Genomic DNA, 21,013 nt, shown 5'->3' with positions numbered 1-21,013 from the left:
GAAAAGGATTCTCACCAGGTAAAGTCACATTTAATCAGGAAGTTTTTTTTAATAGTTAGAGTGTAGCCTAACTACTCACGGTTACGTGTTTAACATGGTGTCTAAACCCTGTATTCAAAGTTACGGCCCAGTTATTTGATCCCATAATCATGGTCAAATCGGGCTAGAGCATCTAGCAGAGAAACAAAAAAATACAGGCCTTCCACTATCTTCACCGCTAACACAAAGTACATAATCTTGCTTGTGGCAAATGATGTTTTGTAAGCTCTGAAGGGGACATGTCACTTACTACACCATACACGCTCATGCGTGATATATGGAACTCCATGGAAGAAACAAACATAAAAAAAATAAAAAAAAACAATAATTCAGATACACAACAAGGTTTAGAGTTTGAAACCTAAAAACATTTTAGAACCTTGCACTTTGCCATAGATCACATACTTCCTGCTAGACCTCACCGTGCAAGTGACTAATGATTTCCGATATTGTTTTTGTCAATAAATTTTGTCAAAATAGAGAAATATGATTCTCGGTTGAGAATGTTTAATTTTGTAAAAACGTACAGGGGCAGATTGAGTCATCGTTCTAAAACCAGAGAGCGTTTCCCCACCAGGTTGTTTTGTTTGAACACAGCAATCGCACCCGTTCTGGAACAAACCAACTGAAGTGAGACCGGTTTGAGGGGGTGGACTTTGATTCCAGAAGAATTTATTTTGCGGCGAGAGCGCTGGTTAGCCATGGACCGATAGGACTACCTTTTAATTATATAACCAAGCAGTTAACCTAATGTGGAATAGGTCACTGTTCCATATTAAACAGTGACCTATTCCATGGGCAGGAAACCCATCTGTAGAAGAGAGTAATGTTTTCAGCAAAGATGATGATGGCCATACACAGCAATCACAATATAGTGTACAAATATCTGACCTGACGCTTTTAAAGACCACTCTGCATGATACCAACATTCGAATTCATTACTCAAAACGATGGGTTGGGCTGTTTGATCTGTCTACGATCTACAAAAAAGGTTATTAAAAGGCATTGGGAATCACATTTGCCTTGACAATTGGTGGATGAACAAAATGTTGGTCTCTAAAAGTCAGAAAACTGTTGGACATTGGTGCTAAGGCATGACAACACTCACCTTTTCCTGATCACACTGTGTGTGGCACAGGGAGCAGGTATGGGGGTACACCTTTGGCGACACAGCAGAGAAATCACTTATCATGGTTGGGGTAGGTACCTTCTTGCTGCTGCCGCGTAGTTTTGAGACGGACGAAGAGGAGAGAGACCGTCTTGAGGAGGCCTCACTCTTGGATTCAGACAAGGGCCTTGGTTTAGTTCCTTCACGCCTGTAATCTCGGTCTAGATTGCGGGATTTAGGCGAAGGTGGATAGTCTCTCACTGGTGACCTGCTCTTGCGTTGCTCGCTGCTTGTCCTGCGATAGTCCCGGTCGCCATGTTTGCTCGGTTCCGCTGGTTTCAAACAAACTTGCCGCCGTTCCATTTTGTGCACTTTTGGAGCTGATGAGGAAGACAACGGTGACGGGTACATTTCAACTTTCCTTTCGCTGGAAAGTTGCTCTCTTTTGAAAGTCTCTTTGGCGCCGCTCTCGTCCTTTGCCCGACTGGCATGTCCATAGTCAATGACTTTACCCGCCGTCTGTGTAACCGTGAGGAGGCTAGGCACTTCTGGAGAGCGTCGAGGAGAAGATCCTGAAGTCAGTGGCATGTCATGTATGCTGCGTGGGAACGAGGAAGTGGAAGGCACCGTTTTCTGGTTGCCCGACTTGTTAATCTGGATGTCACGCAGGATGAAGGGTAAAGTATCTGGAGTTAGCTGATCGTCCGGGTAGTGACTCAACACTTCCAAGTCCTCATTTGAAAGTCCAAAGCTTGCCAAGATACTTCCTGCACTCTCTGGTGTGTACAAACCCTGACCATCCCCACCACCAGCATGGGGGTGCCGGGCTTGGGGAGATGGTGCCTCATTTACAGAGGGAGTCCAGTTTGGGACTCTAGTTCCCGTTTGGCCGCTCTGAGGATGCTGTTGAGGCCCTTGATGTTGTTGAGACTGGTGGCCGGCATTAGGTAGAGAACTGGCAAACAGTTTAGTTGGAGGTTGGTAGCTTGTCCAGTCAACTCCTTGCTGCGGGCCAGGCTCAGCAGGCAGCGGTAAGGGGTTGGCGCCGTAGATTCCATGCTGATTGATCCCAGAATCTGACCCCCTGTTTTGGTGTTGGTTCGGTCGGTTCATGTGCTCAATTTGGCGGTGGTCCATGTCCCTACCACCCCGTATAGCCAGGGCAGACTCTAGCTCATCGGGGAGTTGAGTGGGACGCGGAAATTGGAAACCCATCACCGGCATATTGGAGCAATTTTGATGCTGATTCGGGGGTTGCTGATGAAGAGGAGGCCTGGATCCGTTAGAAAAGGGCTGGGAGCCCTGTTGGTGGGAGTGCTGGTGATACATGGCAGCACCTCCTCTGACAATTGCTGCCAACAATGATGGTTGCTAGATTCTGAAGAGCAATTTATGCTCGAGTCTCTGAATCTGAGCCAATCCGAGATCTGTCACTGCAGCAGCACCGGCCACTTCTCAAAATATGAAATGGGTCGCTCTAGTGCTGTCGGCAATGGAGACTGTCGCACCGGGCTCCAAAGAATGGTAGGCGCAAGTTGAAAATTACTGTCTGTGTGCGTACTCCGAGGCTGAGGTGGAAAGCAGAAATATACTATTACAAATAAACCAGATTTAATTTGACAATTAAAAAGTAGCTTTCATACGACATCTTCCGTTTCTTCCTTCCCACAGACACTTCAACAACTTGTCAAGTCCAGATTTTGTTTGTGGGGTCTTCCTCAAAATTTGTAAAAGCATAAAGAAATGAGGTCGCTTTCGAGATCTCTTTCCTGCAGTCGAGCGTGGCCACCGTGTTTTTCTTTCAGGACAGGAAAGCAAACCAACATTATGCAACAAGAATAGATTATTATCCAAGCATTAAACATGAATTTAGCAGCCAAAGAGGACAAAAGCCCAATCCCACTGGCCCCGATTCAGCCTTGCAACAATTTTTTCCATACCAGATGTAAACCTAATTGCCAAAATGTTCACAGCAGAACAAAGCAATTCCAAAGCACATGGTTCAGATTTCCCTGCAGGTAAGAGGTCAATGCAATGTTCAGTTATTATGAATCAAACTTACCATGTGCTGAAACACAATCAAAACAAAGCAACAGAAACCTCTAATACGGTTCTATAAACTTAGCTAAACTCAAATAATGTTAACGTTTTCCTAGGCTTGTTTTGCATATATTTTGCAAGACTTACAAAACAAAGCAAACATGACTAAAGTGCATGTGATCTAAACGTACAGCTGGTATTAAGATCACACCACCACTATTCAAAACTAGTCCCAACTCGGACGAATGCACTGATGAGTCGTGTTATCCATGTCATGCAAAGTTGTCTCGCAAGAAATCAAGTTGGACATGTGTCCATCATGTCAGAATTAGACAAGAACTCACTGTGCGTTGGTGTGCAACGCTATGGCTTCTGTTCAGCCTGACCAAGCTTTAAATCTTTAACAAATATCAGAAACAAAGAGATTTCTATCACTGTAGACCAAGCAGGGCAATAAATAATACCTAAAACATAACCAGACATTTATGACACGTTTAAAACAAGAAGAGCAAAGCTCTAAGGCTGATGACAAAGTGCCTTCATATATATATGTATATATATTATTGTTTTGTGATATGACACTAACAGCATATTAAAAAGGAGAGTTGTTTGTGTGCTATAGATTTCAAAAGACGGTGATATTACCAAGTGAACCTCTGCAAGATTACACAGGAAAACAAAAACATCTAATATTCCACTAATATGGAATAAATTAACGGATTTTTTTCACATTTTAATCTTGTAATTCGTCAGTTTTCAATGATGATGCACAACTTGTCAACATGGTTTTACTGTAACATAAAGTATGAAGTACGCGTTGGTTGTTTCAATAAAGAAAACATTCATATTAAATCATACAATCGTACAGTTTTCAAGATTGGAGAAGAAAAAGGTAAAAAGGTTTCAGAGAGCATGGATGAATCCACCAGGGGACAGATGACATTTTGTTTCAGTTTCATTTACTTTTTCTCAGTCATACATCTACACCTATAACGTACATATATATTTTATATATTTATATATATATATATATTTATCCTGTGTGCTGAGTTACTACTTTTTACCACTGGCTGCAGGTACTAAAACACATTTCACTGTGCATTGTACTGGGTATAACTCAGTGATTATGATGGAGGGTGCACACGTCCCAGACACGTCTCTAGAATTTAGACTTTATATGTAAATAAACAGTGAAGCTAAAAGAACCGGAAGCTTGAGGTGAGACGAGGTGATGCAGCCCGGGGCCTGTTACAAGCAGCCGAGTTAACTTTAAATGATTTTAAACCAACTAGGAGCGACCGTGTAGCCTCCAGAATCTAAATTAAACACATTATGTGTATTTATATATATTTAGTGTGGACTGAAACCTCGGAGCTCCCTGAGCATACCCACGTATGTCAGCCATTTTGTGTTGTTATAGCTACCGAACTAGCGGAATGAAGGTAGCAACGGGACAGGTTCACACTTAACGACCACCGTGTTTCCGTCTACACATCACAACCAATAAATACCTTTCGTAGTGAGTCGATGTTGATCTTGACTGTCACTAGAAAGTCCTGATTCCTCCGCCACCTCCTCCTTCTTCTTCGTGCTCTTCTTCTTCTTCTTCTTCTTTCACTTCTTCGTTGGCCTCCGCTCCCGCTGCTACGTCTTCTTCTTCTTTGTTTCTGATAGCGAATGGTAAAAAACACCGGCGTAAAAGCGCATTACCGCTGCCAACAGGACTGGAGTGAAATAAAAATAAAAATAAAAATAAAAATAAAAATAAAAATAAAATAAAATAAAATAAAATAAAATAAAATAAAATAAAATAAAATAAAAGTCAGTTATGCAGTCTGTTGTTTTACGCAAGAGGCCAGACAATAAAAAACTGCTTTGAAAAAAGGATAAATAAAAATAAAAATGAACATACAATCTATAAATGAAATTATTTTTTAAAAACTCTGTCTTATTCAAGATGCCAGATGGTGAAAATTCATAAAATTCAGACACAACATTGTGTCCACATTCCTAATATTGTGTAGGTGACTCATCAGAGGACGGACATTGGACCTTGAGGGGTGTTGAATCTTGCTGGTCTGGTCTAGGTGGGGGCTGTATATCTAAGTAACATCCACATGAATGAATACCAGGTCCAAAGGTTTCCCAGCGAGCAATGAATTGCCAATTTAAATGTTATTAACTCCTCCTGTCAGTGGTCATTATGTTGTGGCTGATAAACCACTAAAAAAAAAAAAAAGAAAGAAGCTATTTTCTATTTAAAGGGGGAGATGTTTGCTAAGAGGATGTTGCCAATTGCAGTTTTTACTTAACAACTGTCCTAAGTTAATTAAGAAAGAGGCTGAACGGGAGTGAAAGAGGGAGACTGTTTAAAGAGCGTCACACCTGCAGAGCAGGTTGGTTCAGATGCATTGAGCTGGTGGAATGAGGAGGGAGGGGTCAGCAGCGATAAAGGAGGGAAATACCACAGACGGATTGATTATAAGGACAAGAAAAACAGTGCAGGAGGACAGGGACATCTGGGAGATACACGAAACATCTGGACCGAGGAAATAATCTGTCTCAGGGGTGCAGACACTCAGAAACAGGTGCGGCTTTTCTTTTTTTTTATTATTATTATTATTCATTTACGTATTGTAACGTGTTGTAATGCCGTCTCAGTCTGTGTTTTATAAAATATAATGTGGTCCATGCTGGACTACACATTAACTGTGACTGTAGTCTTCATGTTTCCACATTACGTGGCGAAAAGAGTCCACAAAAACCACAAGTACACACACGAGTGTTAAAGGTTGACCACAGGGTTTGTTGTGTGTTCTTTAATCATAGAGGAAGCATCGACTGTCTCTTTGCTTTCTTATTATCATCATTATTATTATTTTTATTCCAGCCATGAAATGAAGATTTAGAGGCTGATAAACTTTGTACAATGACCTGGTTAACTGAGGATCATCAGACAGAGGGTTTAAATATGGAGATTTATTCCAGGAAATCATTAAAAGATCCAGAGAAATCTGATCCACGGCCACGACAATGTTGCAACATCCCGATGTGTTTATTAAACACGGCTTCACACTGAAAATAAGCCCTTCCTTGGATATGCTGAAAGAGAAGACATGACACCATTACCAGCGTGGGATAAATTAAAGGATTATCTGTCCTGTTATGGTTCTCATGAAGCTTCTGTACAGTAATGACACGAGGAAACGACTCACAACTTTCCAGTTTGTTGCCATATTTATGTAAATGACAGCATGTGGTCAACAGATCGAGTCTAAAGGTTCCGACCGAGCCTGAATTTCCTGATCTTGTGAAACCTTTTTTTGCATTGTGTCTGTGAGTGAGTGTGTGTGTGTGTGTGTTAGCGTGGGTGTGTCTGAGTGCAGAAAACACACAACTCACAAGTCACATAGAATCACATTCTCCTGTCAGGAACAGGACAGGAACTCCTGCTCCGTGTCAGAGCGAGCTGGCGGTCGGCCATTTTCCAGTTTTTCAAATACAGCTGATGATTTTTATTCAGTATTTGTGCTACTGTCATGAAAAAACGAAACAACACAAAAGAGATCCACCACACAACCACCACAGCTGCTCGTTTTATCATTAAAGTGTCAAAGACATGAACATCATCAGTGTGTGCATCAGATTTAGCTGGAAGCTAATTTCCATCTGTTGTCTGAAAAAATAAAAATACAAAAAAACATCCAACGTAGACCCACAAGACGTACACAGTAAAAACTGGACCCTTTTTCGGGGTTTGTAGAGCTCCACACTCTACAGAGTTAAATTAACATTTTCAGATGAGTTAATTATTTAACACTGTGTCATAGTTCTTTCCTTTTTAACTCTCCAAACTGGGTTAAATTAACACTACACAGTATGAAAAATAACACTATTTTTAACTTGTTTTAAAAAATTATCATTTATTTAGGTAGTTTCAATCCCTAAATGTAATATGTAATAATTTCATACAACTTTATAATACAATAATAATCGAAATTATGAGAGAATTCATTCCAAGAAAAAAAAAAACACGTTTTAAAAAACATTTATTCTGCTGAGTCTGAAGATGCTCTTCCAACCTGCAGCCAGACTGAAGTTAACACAAAGACAACAACTGGAGCCTACGACACCGCGCTACAAACATTACACGAAAACACGCAATCAACACAATCTAAACTGTGCTCCTAATGCAATGTGTCAAGTTAAAGAAGAGCCTAGTAGTTTCAGATTCAATATAAATAAATAGTGGTGAATCAGATATAGACAGTGTCCATTTAGTGGTAATTTATATTAACAAGGATATAAATATAAGATGGTGAAACTTCAATTTGATTAAAAGCAAAAACATCAAAAAACTAAATTAAAACATTGCACTATAACTTACGGCTTTTTTCCTTTTAAAATAGTGGATCATATTAAGATGTTGGTGTTTGACAAACAACGTCAAGAACTCAACCAAAACCCAGATATCAAAGGAAATGATTTGCAATAGCTTCACTGCCCAACAGGACAGGTTGGGAATCGCTGATTTAAAATATTAGAACATCAGAGCTGATTCAGACGCTAGTCAACATTATCACATTATGACGCTTGTTCGTCTTCTTCTTGGTTCCTAATAAAGCAGTTCAGAGGTGGACCTTGTAGACCACATTAGACCCTGATTAGACCTGAGACTCTTTCTTTGATCTTCTCTGATTGGCTCAATGAAAACCACACGTTACCAGATATGGTTCCTGGACCCATGGAGGGTTAAATGGTGTCATGTTATTCACTGATGCCGCATCTCTTGTACTTCCTTCAGTACAGAGGCAGATTAGCGTAGCCTCCTCTAGGGTTCCACACAACTATACTCACCTAAAAAAGAACACAAAGGATATAAGAGATTACGGTGGTTACTGGTAAATTTCCACTACACTTTACTCTTTAAATGGCAGCAGCTTGAAAAGCATGCAAGGTTTTTTTTAAGGTTTATGTAATACTGTTGTTCCACTTTTTTTGTTGAAGGTGACCAACAAAGGTTCAGCTTCTCTCATCAGATTTGATCTCTATCAACATCAGATGAGGATGCTTTAAATTCTCCGAGGAAGGAATCCGGTTAAACTGCAGTTTGCACTTCAGTCTACAAAAAGCTACACAGAAGGTCACTTGAAATCGTTGTGTTTCATTAATTAGTGACGTCTTTCAGTTACACAGACAAAGAGAAGTAGCTTGGAGGAGTCTGATCCCATTCAGAACAGAACCAGTTGAGTTGTGAGATGTTGGTGGTTTCCTCTCATCAACTCTGACTTGTTCCTAAACATTCATCTGGTTCTCCTGGAGAACCACTGGTGTTCTTGGGCTCCTTGTCTTCCTCCATGACCCAGTTTCTCTTCACATTCAGCTCATGGACTCATGTCCTGACATTTTCTTTCAGAGTTCACTGGTAGAATTCACAGTTCATTGGTCCATCAATGATGAGCAGATGCAGCAGAACAGGCCCAAACCAGGACATTAGCGCCCCCATGTGTCATGGAGGGATGAGGTTCTGATGCTGGAACGCAGTGTTGGTTCATCTCCAAACATTTAAACCAAACTATTCTACTCTGGTCTCATCTGTCCACTAAACATTGTCCCACATGTTCTTTGTGGACAGAGAGCAGTGTCTTTGGTTGTTGAGTGGATTCATCAACATGAACATCAGCCAATGTGAGAGAGGCCTTTAGCTGCTTAGAAGTTCCCCTGGGTTCCTCTGGTTCCTCTGGTTCCTCTCCCACTATGATGGAGTGATGTTTGTTGGTGGACCACTCCTGTGGAGGGGAACAGTCGTCTTCAATCTGTCTGACTCTCTGTGGATTATTTGTGGCTTCCAGACTCTTTAGAGATGGTTGTGGAACCTTTTCCAGCCTGATGAGCAACAACAACTCTTTATATCTGAGCTCCTCCCAAAGCTCCTTTGATCTGTTGTCATCACACACTTCAACACAAACATGTGTTGTGGAGATTAGACTGAGAGTCCAGGACACTGGAACTCAGTGTTAAGTCTTCTTGAGGTGTTGTGGGCTTAACTTAATGAAACATTGGTGAAGGGAGGTGCCCAATGATGTGGCTAGGCTAGTTAGCTGCTGTCTTCTTGTTAGCTGCTAGCTGACTGGGCTTCTAAGTGTGTTTTGCCTCTGACCTTTACTGAATGAACAAATTCACAGGTATGATGCTTTAGTTCCAGGTGTTTGGTTGGTTTCTCTTGGTCTATTCTCAGGATTTTCACTGTTGATGATTTCAGACCCAAACACAAACTCATTTGAGTTCAACTTTATCTCATAACTGGCTCATAAGGCGACGCTGGGCTCATGCTAAACCAGTTGTAGCTGCCTGTGTTCATCCACAGGACTAAATGAGGCTGTAGACTCTAAACACTGGTGTATTGTTGCGCCAGAGGAACATGAAATGAAAACATGAGAAAACTGCAGAGAAAAATGGATGTGGTGGTTCAGCGAGGGACAGTTTCAGAACAAGCCTCAGTAACAAATGTTTTTTTTGAGATATATTCTGAATTAGTTCTAACCTCTTTTACAGGTTGAATGACTATGGCGCTGCCGGCTGCCTTTCTGTCTGAAGACCAGTTCTCCTGCTCGATCTGCCTGGATGTGTTCAACAACCCGGTCTCGACCCCATGCGGCCACAGCTTCTGCCAGTCCTGTATCTCCTCCTACTGGGATGGAAAAGGAGGCGGCGCCAAGTCGTACCAGTGCCCCCTCTGCAAGGAGTCCTTCCGCAAGCGACCCGAGCTCCACATCAACCGAACCCTGAAGGAAATCACCGAGCAGTTCAAGCAGGCGTCCAACAGCAGCGTGGTAACGGATGGAAGTCTCTTCAACTCACACCAACATCCTCCTCCTCCTCCTCCTCCTCCTCATCACCACCCCCCAGCTCCGTCTGCCCACGGGAGACAGGGCGAGATGCCAGGGAGCATCTTTGCTGAGATGATGACACGTTTCCAGCAGTTGCCAGCGTCCGGTGTAGCCCAGGAGTATCCTAGCAACACTCACCCCCAGAGCCCCCGTCGAGTCGGTCCTCAGAAACAAGAGCACCAAGACCTGCCTCCGCCCTACTCGCCCCCACGCAGGTACAAATACATCATCTATATATATATAATGAGTTCACTTCAACCACTTTATCAAGACAAATACTTCAGGATGGAGGTGGTGCTGCCGCTCTCGAAAGATTCTTCTTCTTTTTTTTGTTGTTTTATGGCGGTTGGCAAACAACTTGTAGGTGCATCACCGCCACCTTGTGGGCTGGGGTGTAAAGATTTGTGACGAAAAGCATCGATAAGCATGAAGGCTAATGGTATCGATGAATTGAACCAGTTGGAACCAGTTCTTTAAAAGAACCTGTTATTGATGCCCGTCCCTAATTAAGACTACAGAGAAATACAACACTGGTAAACCAATAAGAGTCAGTCGTTTACATGCACGTGAAAAAAACAAATTACTGCCTTAATCTGACTTTAACTGGCATTGTAACCACATGTTTGATCTTTTCTGTAGTTGTAGTAGTAGTAGTAGTATAAATGCTTAATTTCTCATTTTGTACCCATTTTCTAACCATCGCTAGTCATTCATTTGTAAGATACACAATATTTCCCACGTATGAACACATTAAATATATATAAATATCTAAGCTGCTGAGCTACTTTTTGAGCTATAGCGCTTTTGAACAGACAACCACTGCTCTAAAATACAGCTTCAGTATTTATATTGTATGAATCGTGTGAGCATTTTAATAATAATGTGTGAAAATATCCAGTTTGCAGTGCACGCTATTAATATAGATTAAAAATTAATGACATTTAATCGTGATTAATCACATTTCTTCTAATCACAATTTAAGTGCATGTAAACACGTTACACAATTAATATCAGAGTTTACACATCAGATAATGAGATTGGAAACTGATTTCTCCCGACTCAATCTGAATTAATCCCGACAACGCATATAAGAAAGTCAATCACAGAAGAAGAAGGTAAACAGAGGTAGAAGAACCACCTGAGGGATAGCGCCACCTATCTGCACCATGAGTAGCGTGACATTAATGGAGGAGGAGGACATGTTCCCATCAGTTGTTCCATTTTCTCTGTTGCATGTAAACTGGGACGTGGACCACATTCAGAAAGTAGAATTTAGAGCTGGATTAAGTTGTGCATGTAAACGCACAATTCTTATATCAGTAACCACGAAGAGCACCGAGTGTAAACGTGTTCCTGTACAGAGTGAACGTCTTCGACATCAGCAAACAGACGTTGAGCAGCTTCACTGTCACATTTTACTGTAATATTCACAATATAATACTGTAATTAAGTGTGTTACCGTGAAACAGGTGTTGCCACAGTAAATTACTGTGATATATTTACAATTAATGACTCTAGAATTACTGTATAATATAATAATAACCCATGTTTACACTAATATTGTGCAATAAGTCCTGTTCAAATGTACAGATTTCCTTATCTACTGGACTCTGGACTCACTTGTGCAATATTTTCCCACTTTGCAACAATACCCCCACATTCAATGCCACTTTATTTGATTTTGATTTGATCTTATCACGACATAAAAGCATCAAGCACAAGCTGCGTCATTTTCCAACTTAATTATAAAACAGTTGAGTAAAGACAGAAAATAATAATAATCTAGTTTGAGAAGAGACGGGATGAAGCTTCTCTTGTTCTGCTCCCTCTATATTGAATTATTACACAAAAACAAAAACCTATATATATTTTTTAAATGTGTGATGTTATTGCACATTTTCATTTCCTCCTCCATATCGTTCCATATTCTAACCACACAAACTTCACTCTTTGTCATCTTTTACATTTATGTGTGTGTTGTTATTCTAATTTCCTACTTATTCCACATATTCTTATTGCCTACGTTGCTCTTTGTTCTGGACACTTTGAGCAGGAGCTGCTGTAAAACTAATTTACCTCTGGTATTAATAAAGCGTTTCTGATTGTGATTCCTGTCAATGTCTCAGCAGGTTCACTCTGAGTGTCCCCAGTGACTCGTCCACTTCCGATCTGCCTCCGTGTCCCATCCACCTGAGAGGTCTGGAGTACTACTGTCGCACCGACAACACCTGTGTCTGCAGCGCCTGTGTGGAGACGGCAGCGCATCGAGGACACAACATCATCCCAGCCAAGAGAGAGTGGCTCATCAAGAAGGTGTGTTATCAGCGGGTCTCAAACCTCAAGGGAACGAAACAGCAGCATACGCAATAAAACTTTAAATGCACTACAAATGCAATAAGTGTCAAGAAAAAAAAAGGAAAAGAAAAACAGATGATAAACCAAATGAAAACAAACCAATAAACACAACCAGTCACACAACAGTTTAACCACACAGCTTAAACTCTGAACCAAAACCACAATCATTGTCCTGGTTCCTTAGTTCCTCTCATTCCTGTTCCTCGGTCCCCACAACTCCACAAAAAGCAAAAAAACTGACAATATTTTTTTAAATGTGAGTCTCTATAAGGGAAAAAAATTGCAAGGTGGTCCACAGACAACTTAAACGAAGGAGGGTTTTTTGCATAATATGAAATTATTATTAGAAATCTATATTTTTTATTGTCTAAAAGGAAACCAGGGATGTCATGGAATAAATAGTTTAAGCTCTGATTCTAAAACTGATTTGGTAAAAAGATGAAATGGAGCCCAGAAAGATTTTAATGACTCACAGTAAACCAAAACAAACGCATAAATGATTTTATTTATTCATTTATTTATTTTTGTTGGAGATTTCATCCATTTTTATTGTGGTGAGGTTCAGTTTGAGGATACATTTGTAAAAAGGTCTGTGCCAGCGACACCATATTCCTTCCTTAAATGGAATTAAATTGTTTAATTTCTGAGTCCTTGTTTTAAATGCACATGTGATGAATGATGAGAGGAATTAACCTGTTTGGGCCCAGGGTGGAGTCTGTGCTCACAAATCAGAATTTAGTGAACTCAAACACCTTCTGGATTAGTTTAAACAAAACTCCCTGATAGCAACGATATCATTCTGAACCAAAAGTTCATAGAAATACCACAAAGCTCACATGTTCTCCAATGGTTCTAGGACAAATAGAACCAGACTCACTGTCTGTTTGGACATTTGGATCAAACCAAAGAACCCAAACTGTTCCTAGAATCTGGACTCAGCAAAATACTACGGATTCACTACAGGAGACAACGTACACACAATTCAACCTTTACTTTTCTACCATTGTTCTCGTTATAGAATCCATAAGAATACTGATAGTTCTTCTATAAGACTGTAGCACATGGATGAAACTCTCCAGAGAAACAAGTCACCGTAGCATCTTTACCAAAGTACAACTGGGTTATATTGTATTTGTTATCTGTACCGTGTTCGTCCACTAGATGGAGACAAAGGACCATGTACTGTATGATGTTGAGAAATACACATTGTGAATCCAACATATTTTATTTATAAGACATTATCTTTCAGTCAACACTTCACTTAGTCAGTGATACAGGAGCTGTCTCACAGTCTAAGTCAGTCTAAGTCCCTACTCTCCATCAGTTTGGGGGTAATTGGCCTGAAAAGCATTGAAGACCCCTGATATTGAGGATTCTGTCAGACAAGTCACCGTGTGGTGGATAGTTGATGTAGAATCAGATGAAATAGGGTCCAAAGGGTCATAGGTTTTTTTGGATTCAATGAATCTTCATAAGAAGAAATTCAAAGTTTGGCGGAGTAACATGATAACATGATATTTCCCACAAGAAGATTTAAGAAACATGACTTTTAGACCTTTACTGCCCATCTGGTCGTACACATCTAAGTGTTTGTGTGTTTTTTTTGTCTTGTCTAGTCCCAGTTGGGTATCACAGAGGTGGAGCTGAAGGATCTCATCAGTGAGAGGCAGAGAAAAATGGAGGAGATACGCAACTCCATACGGGAGATAAAGGTCAGAATCTACGGTTTATGCTGAAGATGAATCCAGTTAACAGCAGGTTACTTTAAACTCCGCTATGTGTTGATGTATTAATGTGTAAAAATGTGCAAAGAAGTAACACATACAAATAAACAGCTAAACCCTAAATCCTGCTGCAGCTTCCTGGATACATGTGGTGTTTTGAGACAGTCACGGTTAATTTATGAAGGGTTATTAGTGTCACTATGTGCACGTATTATAAACCATGTGAATCCTGCAGAACTGAATATATCAGAGCTCTGGATGTGTGTGGAGTGAGACAACGTTTACACCTCTGCAGACATATTCACATCTTAAACGATCCATCATTTAATAAAACCTGCGCTGTGTGTAACAGATCTTGGTTTGTGTGATGCATAAACCATCACGCACCAAAAATATGATAAATACTTATTAGTCATCTCTGAATATATGTTCATGATACTTAGGAACTATATCGAGTATCACCAGCTTCACCAATAATACTGGCTTTAAATAACAGTAGATAATAGTTCTAAATTATTATCAACTCCATTTGTTTTCTACTTCCACTTATTTTCCCCAAACAACCCACGAGCTCCTTGAAACCCTTTAAACTGACTGTTGTTCTCCTTTGAATCAGGCTGCAGCCGAGAGAGAAACTGACGGAGTCGTCTGTGCCTTTTCCAAGCTGATCTCCAGCATAGAGCGCTGTCAAGCCCAAGTCTTGGAGGTAACTAATAGAGATGCTCGATATTCTTTCTGATCCAATACTGAAAAAATTCAGGCTGCTATCGGCGATACCGATCCGATATCGATCATTCGTGTAAATACATACTAAGACGTCAGAGTAATTTATTTAGTTACTTTAAACTCTGAAGTATATTGAGGAAGTGGCCTCATTTGATCTTAACTGTGAACCTGTTTAGTAATAGTTTAGTTCCTTTCACACTGTGTCTCCTACATTACCTCCAGTGACTGAAGTATCCAAAGTATCGATATTTTGATCTGAGAATCGATTTTAACCGAATTTTTAGCTGATGTTGTTTTTCATTAATGCTAAAATAAATCAATCACTTTTTACTCAAGAGCCCGTACTTTATTACTTTTACTCGAGTAAAGCAGTCGAATCAGTACTTTTATTTTTTACCAGAGTATTCTATTTTTTTAAACAAGTATGTGTACTTTTACTATCTTAATGTTGAAAAAAATTGGAATAGCTTAAAATTTAATGCAAAATTATACTAATAATGTATATTTATAGTGCTACTAGTAGTACTAGTTCAATATAGAACACACATTCTACTCACCACATGGTGGCGCTGAGATCAGAGATCAGATCTCAGGTTGTGGCTGTGGAGCCACGTTTTCTTTAACGCCAGGTCTGAAATGTGTCTTTGGTCCCAGGAGATTGAGGTGAAACTTCGGGAGGCGGAGCACACGGCTCAGGGCGTGATGAAGGAGCTGGAGGACGAGATAACCAACCTGGATAAGATGAGCGCAACGCTGAGCCAGCTGGCTCGGTCTGAAGACTACATTTTCTTTCTGGAGGTATGAATGAACGGAGCAGGGGACGAGAACAAAGTAATAAACCTGCAGCAATAGTTCAGTCTCATTGAATCCATGTTAAATTCAACTTGTTTGTCAGTGAAAATTTTCGTATTTAACACTTTCTTTTAAATGCCAATAAGAGTTTGTTTGAACCTAGATGGGTTAAACTGGTTGAGTCATTGACTATTTAAAAACTGACGACCGCCTCCATCCCAGAATAATTTGACTATGATCAGAAGAGCTTGTTTTGTCTCCTTGATCTTTAGTTTCCATTAGTTCTCACGCAGCTTTGAAATATGTACGAGCTCTGCGCACAACTGCGTCATCCTCCAACCAGTCACAGACATTAAGCTGCAAACGAGGGCTGGGCGTGTGGATTTAAATATCGGTAGTGTCGATACCAAGGCTGGTATCGTCGGTTTCAACAGTTTTCAACTGAGTTTGTTACTGGCTTTATTTTCCATTGTTGTTGTGTTGTACACATTGTTATATTTCCATTTTTGTTACATTGTTCCCTTTTATTATTTTGCACTAATGACATTTCAAGAGAAGTATCGGCGATACTAGCCCTCTATTTACTTGGTATCGGGTCGATACCATAATCCCCAGTATCGCCCAGCCCTACTGCAAACTAATTCAACTCTTCTGGCTCAGATGACCGTCACCACATAAAGCCCCGCCCAAATGATCTGATTGGTCCAACAGATCATTGCAGTCAGTTCCCAACAGAGAGACTTCACGCTAACTTTTCTACACAAAGAGTTTGTAGGCGAGAGGACGTCGGTTGGACATCTAGGTTAAAACAAACCAGAGTCTGAAGAATGAAGTGGTTCCTCCTCTAAATCAGATCTGATGATAACTGATGATAAAACAGTAAAAACACAGAGGAGGATACAAAACCTGGCAAAGGTCAAGGTGTCTCCAGAGGTAGATTCTGGTTGTGATGTTTTCTATTCGTCCCAGTCAGGTTCATCTCCATCTCTTTGTCATGTTCTCTTCCTGCAGACGTACCCGGCCTTGTCCACGCTTCCAGAGACCAAGGACTGGTCGAGTGTCTCGGTGTCGTCTCACCTGACCTCGGGGGGCATCTTCAGGGCTGTGGATCAGATGGTGGAACGTTTTCAGGAGGAGATGAGAAAACTGCCAGACGACTGTAAGTCTTTAAAATGTTGAAGCCCTGGAGCAATAATTCCAGTAGTATCAGTATTTTACTCAGCCACAGTGCAATAAATACAGACAGTAGAGCATGTTTTAACATAACTAACCTACACTAACCTTTAAAGAAATTTAAATTTATAGAGATGCATCAGTCCAAGATTTTACTCCAGTTACAGAAATGCATCTTATCTTAATACCTCTGAGTTTGTAGTTGCGTCTGTATTGAAAAGAACTTTTATTTTATAACAGAATAAATTATATATAATATTGAGGTAGTAGCCTCATTTACTATATAGCCGAGTTAATACAACAACAGAGAAACCAGAGACACAATCATACAACATATGTGAAAATGTAGTTTCATACAGTAAAAGTTTCTGAATGTTTCCTTGGAGTAGGTTATTTATTGCTTTATTGTTTGAAAATGAACCAGATCAGTGAATTTCAATATTTTTGACTTTATGAATGAATTGTTTGTGTGTTCTCTGGATTATTGTTATTGTTTTTTTTGTAGTAGTAGTAGTATTGAAAGTGGTTGTAGTTTACATTTATAAGTATTCCCCCAAATCTCATAAACAGTTTCGGACCCAATATTGACCCCTGGGGGACGCCACAAGCCATGTCCAAGCACGAGGAGGCATAGTCTCCCATCAGGTGTTTCACAAGGTTTGTTGTGTTGTCGCAATTCAGTAGTCTAGTTACTTTCCACTGTGTCTCCTACATTACCTCCAATGAAGTATCGGAAGTATCGATATTTTGATTTGAGAATCGATTTTAGAGTTTAAAGACCTGGAATCGGAAGTATCGATATTTCAGTATCGTTCCACACGTTACTAATGGTTACTAATGGTGACATATAACATACAGGATGAGACAAAAACAAGAAGTTACTTTCCTTTGTTTTTTAGACCACCGATCTTCACCAAACCAGTTCTCTGACCAAACCGTAGCCAGACCCAACCCAAGTAAGATCTTTATTTGCTAATGATATCAAATGAAATCCATTTTTTTTCCTGTTAAAACTCATTAATTCTCACCCGCAGAGGTAAGGAGGGTTCAGGAATACGCAGGTAAGAGTTAAAACATTTTTGTCACTTTCTCAGCCTCTTAGTTGAGGAACTCACCTTCACTTTCTCTCAACGCATCAGCCGACATCACTTTGGACCCCAACACCGCCCACCCACGCCTCATCATCTCAGTGGACGGGAAGCAGGTGCAGTGTGGAGAACGTCATCACGTGGTACCGGACAACCCCGAGCGCTTTGACCGGGTGGTGTGTGTGTTGGCCCGCGAGGGCTTCAGCTCAGGACGCCACTACTGGGAGGTGGGTGGAGAAGCAGCCGAGTACAGACAAGCCAGAACTCCATTTATTTATTTTAAACAGGGACAACACACACAAAAAAACATTAATCTCTTAAGAAAAGATGAAACGACTTGAGCCACGTTATAGAAACATCTGCTTATTTCCACCTGGACAGGTAAGAACTGATGGAGAAATAATATTAAAACCAATGAAATATAACAGGTTAAAAATTATTTGATGACCGTAGTATTTTGAAAGTGGACAGACTAAAGATCTTATTGGGGAAAATAATTCTTCATGCGTGTTTTGTAGAATCGGAATCAGAATCAGCTTTATTGCCAAGTATGTTTGCACATACAACAAATTAGACTCTTTGCTCATCTTTGCTGTACAACATAAATTAGACTTTCATAATCAAAAAGAAGTAAAAATAAAGGTCAGCAGCAGATATATACAAGAGACTTGAACAGTAAATATATACAGTTAATGAAGAGTTCAAGGTTTCTTCCAGTTAAAAAGGGTTTTACAGCCCATCCCAGATAAAATATCCATGCACATAAAACGACCTCAAAAGCCAAAGAAAAGAGGAGTGTTTTAAGAAGAGCTTTAAAATTAGACGGTGAGGAAGTAAACAGGAGCTGTGGCCTACATGTCAGGAAACTCAGTGTAAAAGTCTTTTAAGGCATCAAAAGTGGACGGAGCACTCATTGTACCCGGGCCTGTTCCAGGTGGAGGTGGGAGGAAAGACCGACTGGGACCTGGGGGTGGTCAGCCGGTCCGTCAACCGGAAGGGCAAAATCACGGTGAGCCCCGCCCACGGCTACTGGTTCCTCAGCCTGCGGGATCGGACCTCCTACGCCTTCCGGACAGAACCCTCGACCGGCCTGACGGTCGACCCCAGGCCCTCCCGCGTCGGTATCTACGTGGACTGCGACAAGGGGCTGTTGTCCTTCTACAACGTGGAGGCCCGAGTGCTCATCTACACTTTCACGGATAATTTTTCGGACACCATTCATCCGTTCTTCAGCCCGTGCACGAATAGATCGGGAAGGAACGAGGCGCCGCTGGTCATCTGTCCCGTCGCAGCCACGGAGTGAAACAAGGCACAAACCTGTTCCCGTCCTCTTCAGCCACCCGTGATACTCTCGGACTGGATTTAGGCAAATCTTCTGTTTCAGTATTTGGTTCTAAAATTTTAAAATAACGTTTTGAAAATAACTACAACTGGACTTTTTTGGAGTTTTTTTGAGAAGACGTTTCATCTGAGTACCTGGAGGGAAGTGGAGGTTTAAACTGGTGCAACTATAAATATAATAATAATCTGATGTTTCCTGCATCTCAGGTTGAAATGAAGGTGGTGGTTCCTATGGTTTCCTCAAGGTCCATCTCATTGTCCTTCACTAATTGAAGGTCCCAAAATCTCAAACTCAACCTCTCTCCAGTCCCTTAGAACGAAGGAAGCTACTCGGATGAAAAGTCTTCTCAAAACCTCTACAACTCTACTAGTTGTCTTTGTTGAAACGTCTTTAAACGGATATAAACCACGACCTGGACGACTGAGAACCTTCACAGACACTTGGTTCTAGAGTAATTAGAAACAGAAGGACGATAACAGGACGATATCGGAGTGAGACGACGGATAAAGACTAAAACCAGTTCCAGGCTAGCAGGTCGGGATTTGTATTGCTCAGTTCTTTACTTTCACATCTGGACCAGTTTTAGTTCTGAACGTGGATTTAAGCAGAAGACTGAGCTGTTTTAATGTCGATGTATTGTTAGAATAAATATGAATAATGAGTAACGTATCTTCTCCTACGTGGCCTCAGATACGCTGCAAAAGCAGCATTACTAGAAAAGAGCAAAATATTCTTATATCCATCTGCCAATGGGTTAAGACTGTTTTTGCTTGACAAAATTTTTTAAAATAAGCACAAAGTTATTTAAATGAGCACAAAGTACTTGTCTCTGAACAAAATATAAGATTCTTTGATACAAAGATTTTTTGCTTTCTTGAAAAGTCCCTTTTTGCAGTGCAGACGCCTCTAAAGAAGCTCTTCATGGGTCCCAAGGAAATCAGGAGGTGTTCCCTTCTTCTTCTTTTATCTTTTTTTTTCTACATCTCAGTGGTTAAGAATGATCAGAAAGTGCACGTGGAGCTGTGCATATAGTGCCGTTAAAATGTTTTGTGACGTGACCCAGTTTCTGATCTTTGTTGGTTGATGAACTCCTGTGGAGGTACCATTCGTCTAAAATCACCTCTAACTTAACAACTTGTACCTCACAGATACGTAAAATAGGCTCATTGTTCTGCATAAACAAATACACAAGTATGATATTTCTGTTTCAGGTTTTTCGATGTCAATGTGGTGAAAACTAACTAACAAAGAAGAAAGAAATATTTAGATTCAGCTGTTACCTGATTCCTTTCTGGCTTCTGTTTTAACTTTTCTCCCCCCTCAGTCACTCCATCACAACAAAAGCAGCACCAAAGGTTTTGTCGTATTTGTTTATTACCAGGTGACGCCACGCAGGCTTCAAGAGTTGCAGAGCAAAACAGAGCATGGGAATAAAGATTAAACTGTGGTTTGACCTCATGGATCACAGGGTAGCAGGGAACCCATGAGTGTCCATCACTCTAACAAATACACACAATCTGTGAAATGATCTGTACAATAAATATTAATACCTGCTTCTCCTTTAAGTTGCAGTGTAATTAAAATGTGTACACACACACACACACACACACACACACACACACAAGCACAGCGCTGCTTAAAAGTTTTTGCGTCATTCAGAATTTTCTACACATTTCTGCATAAAAATGACTCAAAACCTCCAAAAGAACCCGATCAAAGGCATAAAACTGAAAAAT

At 40.6% G+C, this 21,013-nt stretch overlaps 1 protein-coding gene across 3 annotated transcripts; it reads left to right on the top strand.

Annotated features, from left to right (window-relative positions):
* Window positions 1-5,644: 5,644 nt before the first annotated feature.
* On the top strand, window positions 5,645-20,842 carry LOC125004653 (E3 ubiquitin-protein ligase TRIM39-like). Of its 3 annotated transcripts, none has more exons than XM_047579442.1 (12): window positions 5,645-5,775; window positions 9,743-10,292; window positions 12,207-12,390; window positions 14,049-14,144; window positions 14,773-14,862; window positions 15,537-15,680; window positions 16,686-16,833; window positions 17,418-17,504; window positions 17,747-17,803; window positions 17,882-17,908; window positions 17,987-18,162; window positions 18,870-20,842. In XM_047579442.1, exons 2-12 carry the CDS (start codon window positions 9,748-9,750, stop codon window positions 19,236-19,238), a joined length of 1,923 nt encoding a protein of 640 aa, XP_047435398.1. In that variant the 5' UTR covers window positions 5,645-5,775; window positions 9,743-9,747; the 3' UTR covers window positions 19,239-20,842. The 3 variants fall into 3 exon arrangements, with proteins under 3 accessions (XP_047435398.1, XP_047435397.1, XP_047435399.1); XM_047579441.1 differs by having other exon boundaries at window positions 12,204-12,390; XM_047579443.1 differs by lacking the exon at window positions 17,418-17,504 and having other exon boundaries at window positions 12,204-12,390.
* Window positions 20,843-21,013: the final 171 nt, after the last annotated feature.

This window comes from Mugil cephalus, chromosome 2 (assembly GCF_022458985.1).
Source record: "Mugil cephalus isolate CIBA_MC_2020 chromosome 2, CIBA_Mcephalus_1.1, whole genome shotgun sequence".
NCBI classification, from domain to species: domain Eukaryota; kingdom Metazoa; phylum Chordata; class Actinopteri; order Mugiliformes; family Mugilidae; genus Mugil; species Mugil cephalus.
Note: the sequence above shows the minus strand (reverse complement) of the source record. Positions and strands in the feature narration are given on the sequence as shown.

Excerpts from the sequence above, each read along its gene's own strand:
- LOC125004653 (XM_047579441.1), top strand. The coding sequence starts at position 9,748 with ATGACTATGGCGCTGCCGGCTGCCTTTCTGTCTGAAGACCAGTTCTCC. Across the intron at positions 15,681-16,685 it reads ACTACATTTTCTTTCTGGAG|ACGTACCCGGCCTTGTCCAC; the intron begins GTATGAATGAAC and ends CTCTTCCTGCAG. Across the intron at positions 17,804-17,881 it reads CGTAGCCAGACCCAACCCAA|AGGTAAGGAGGGTTCAGGAA; the intron begins GTAAGATCTTTA and ends TCTCACCCGCAG.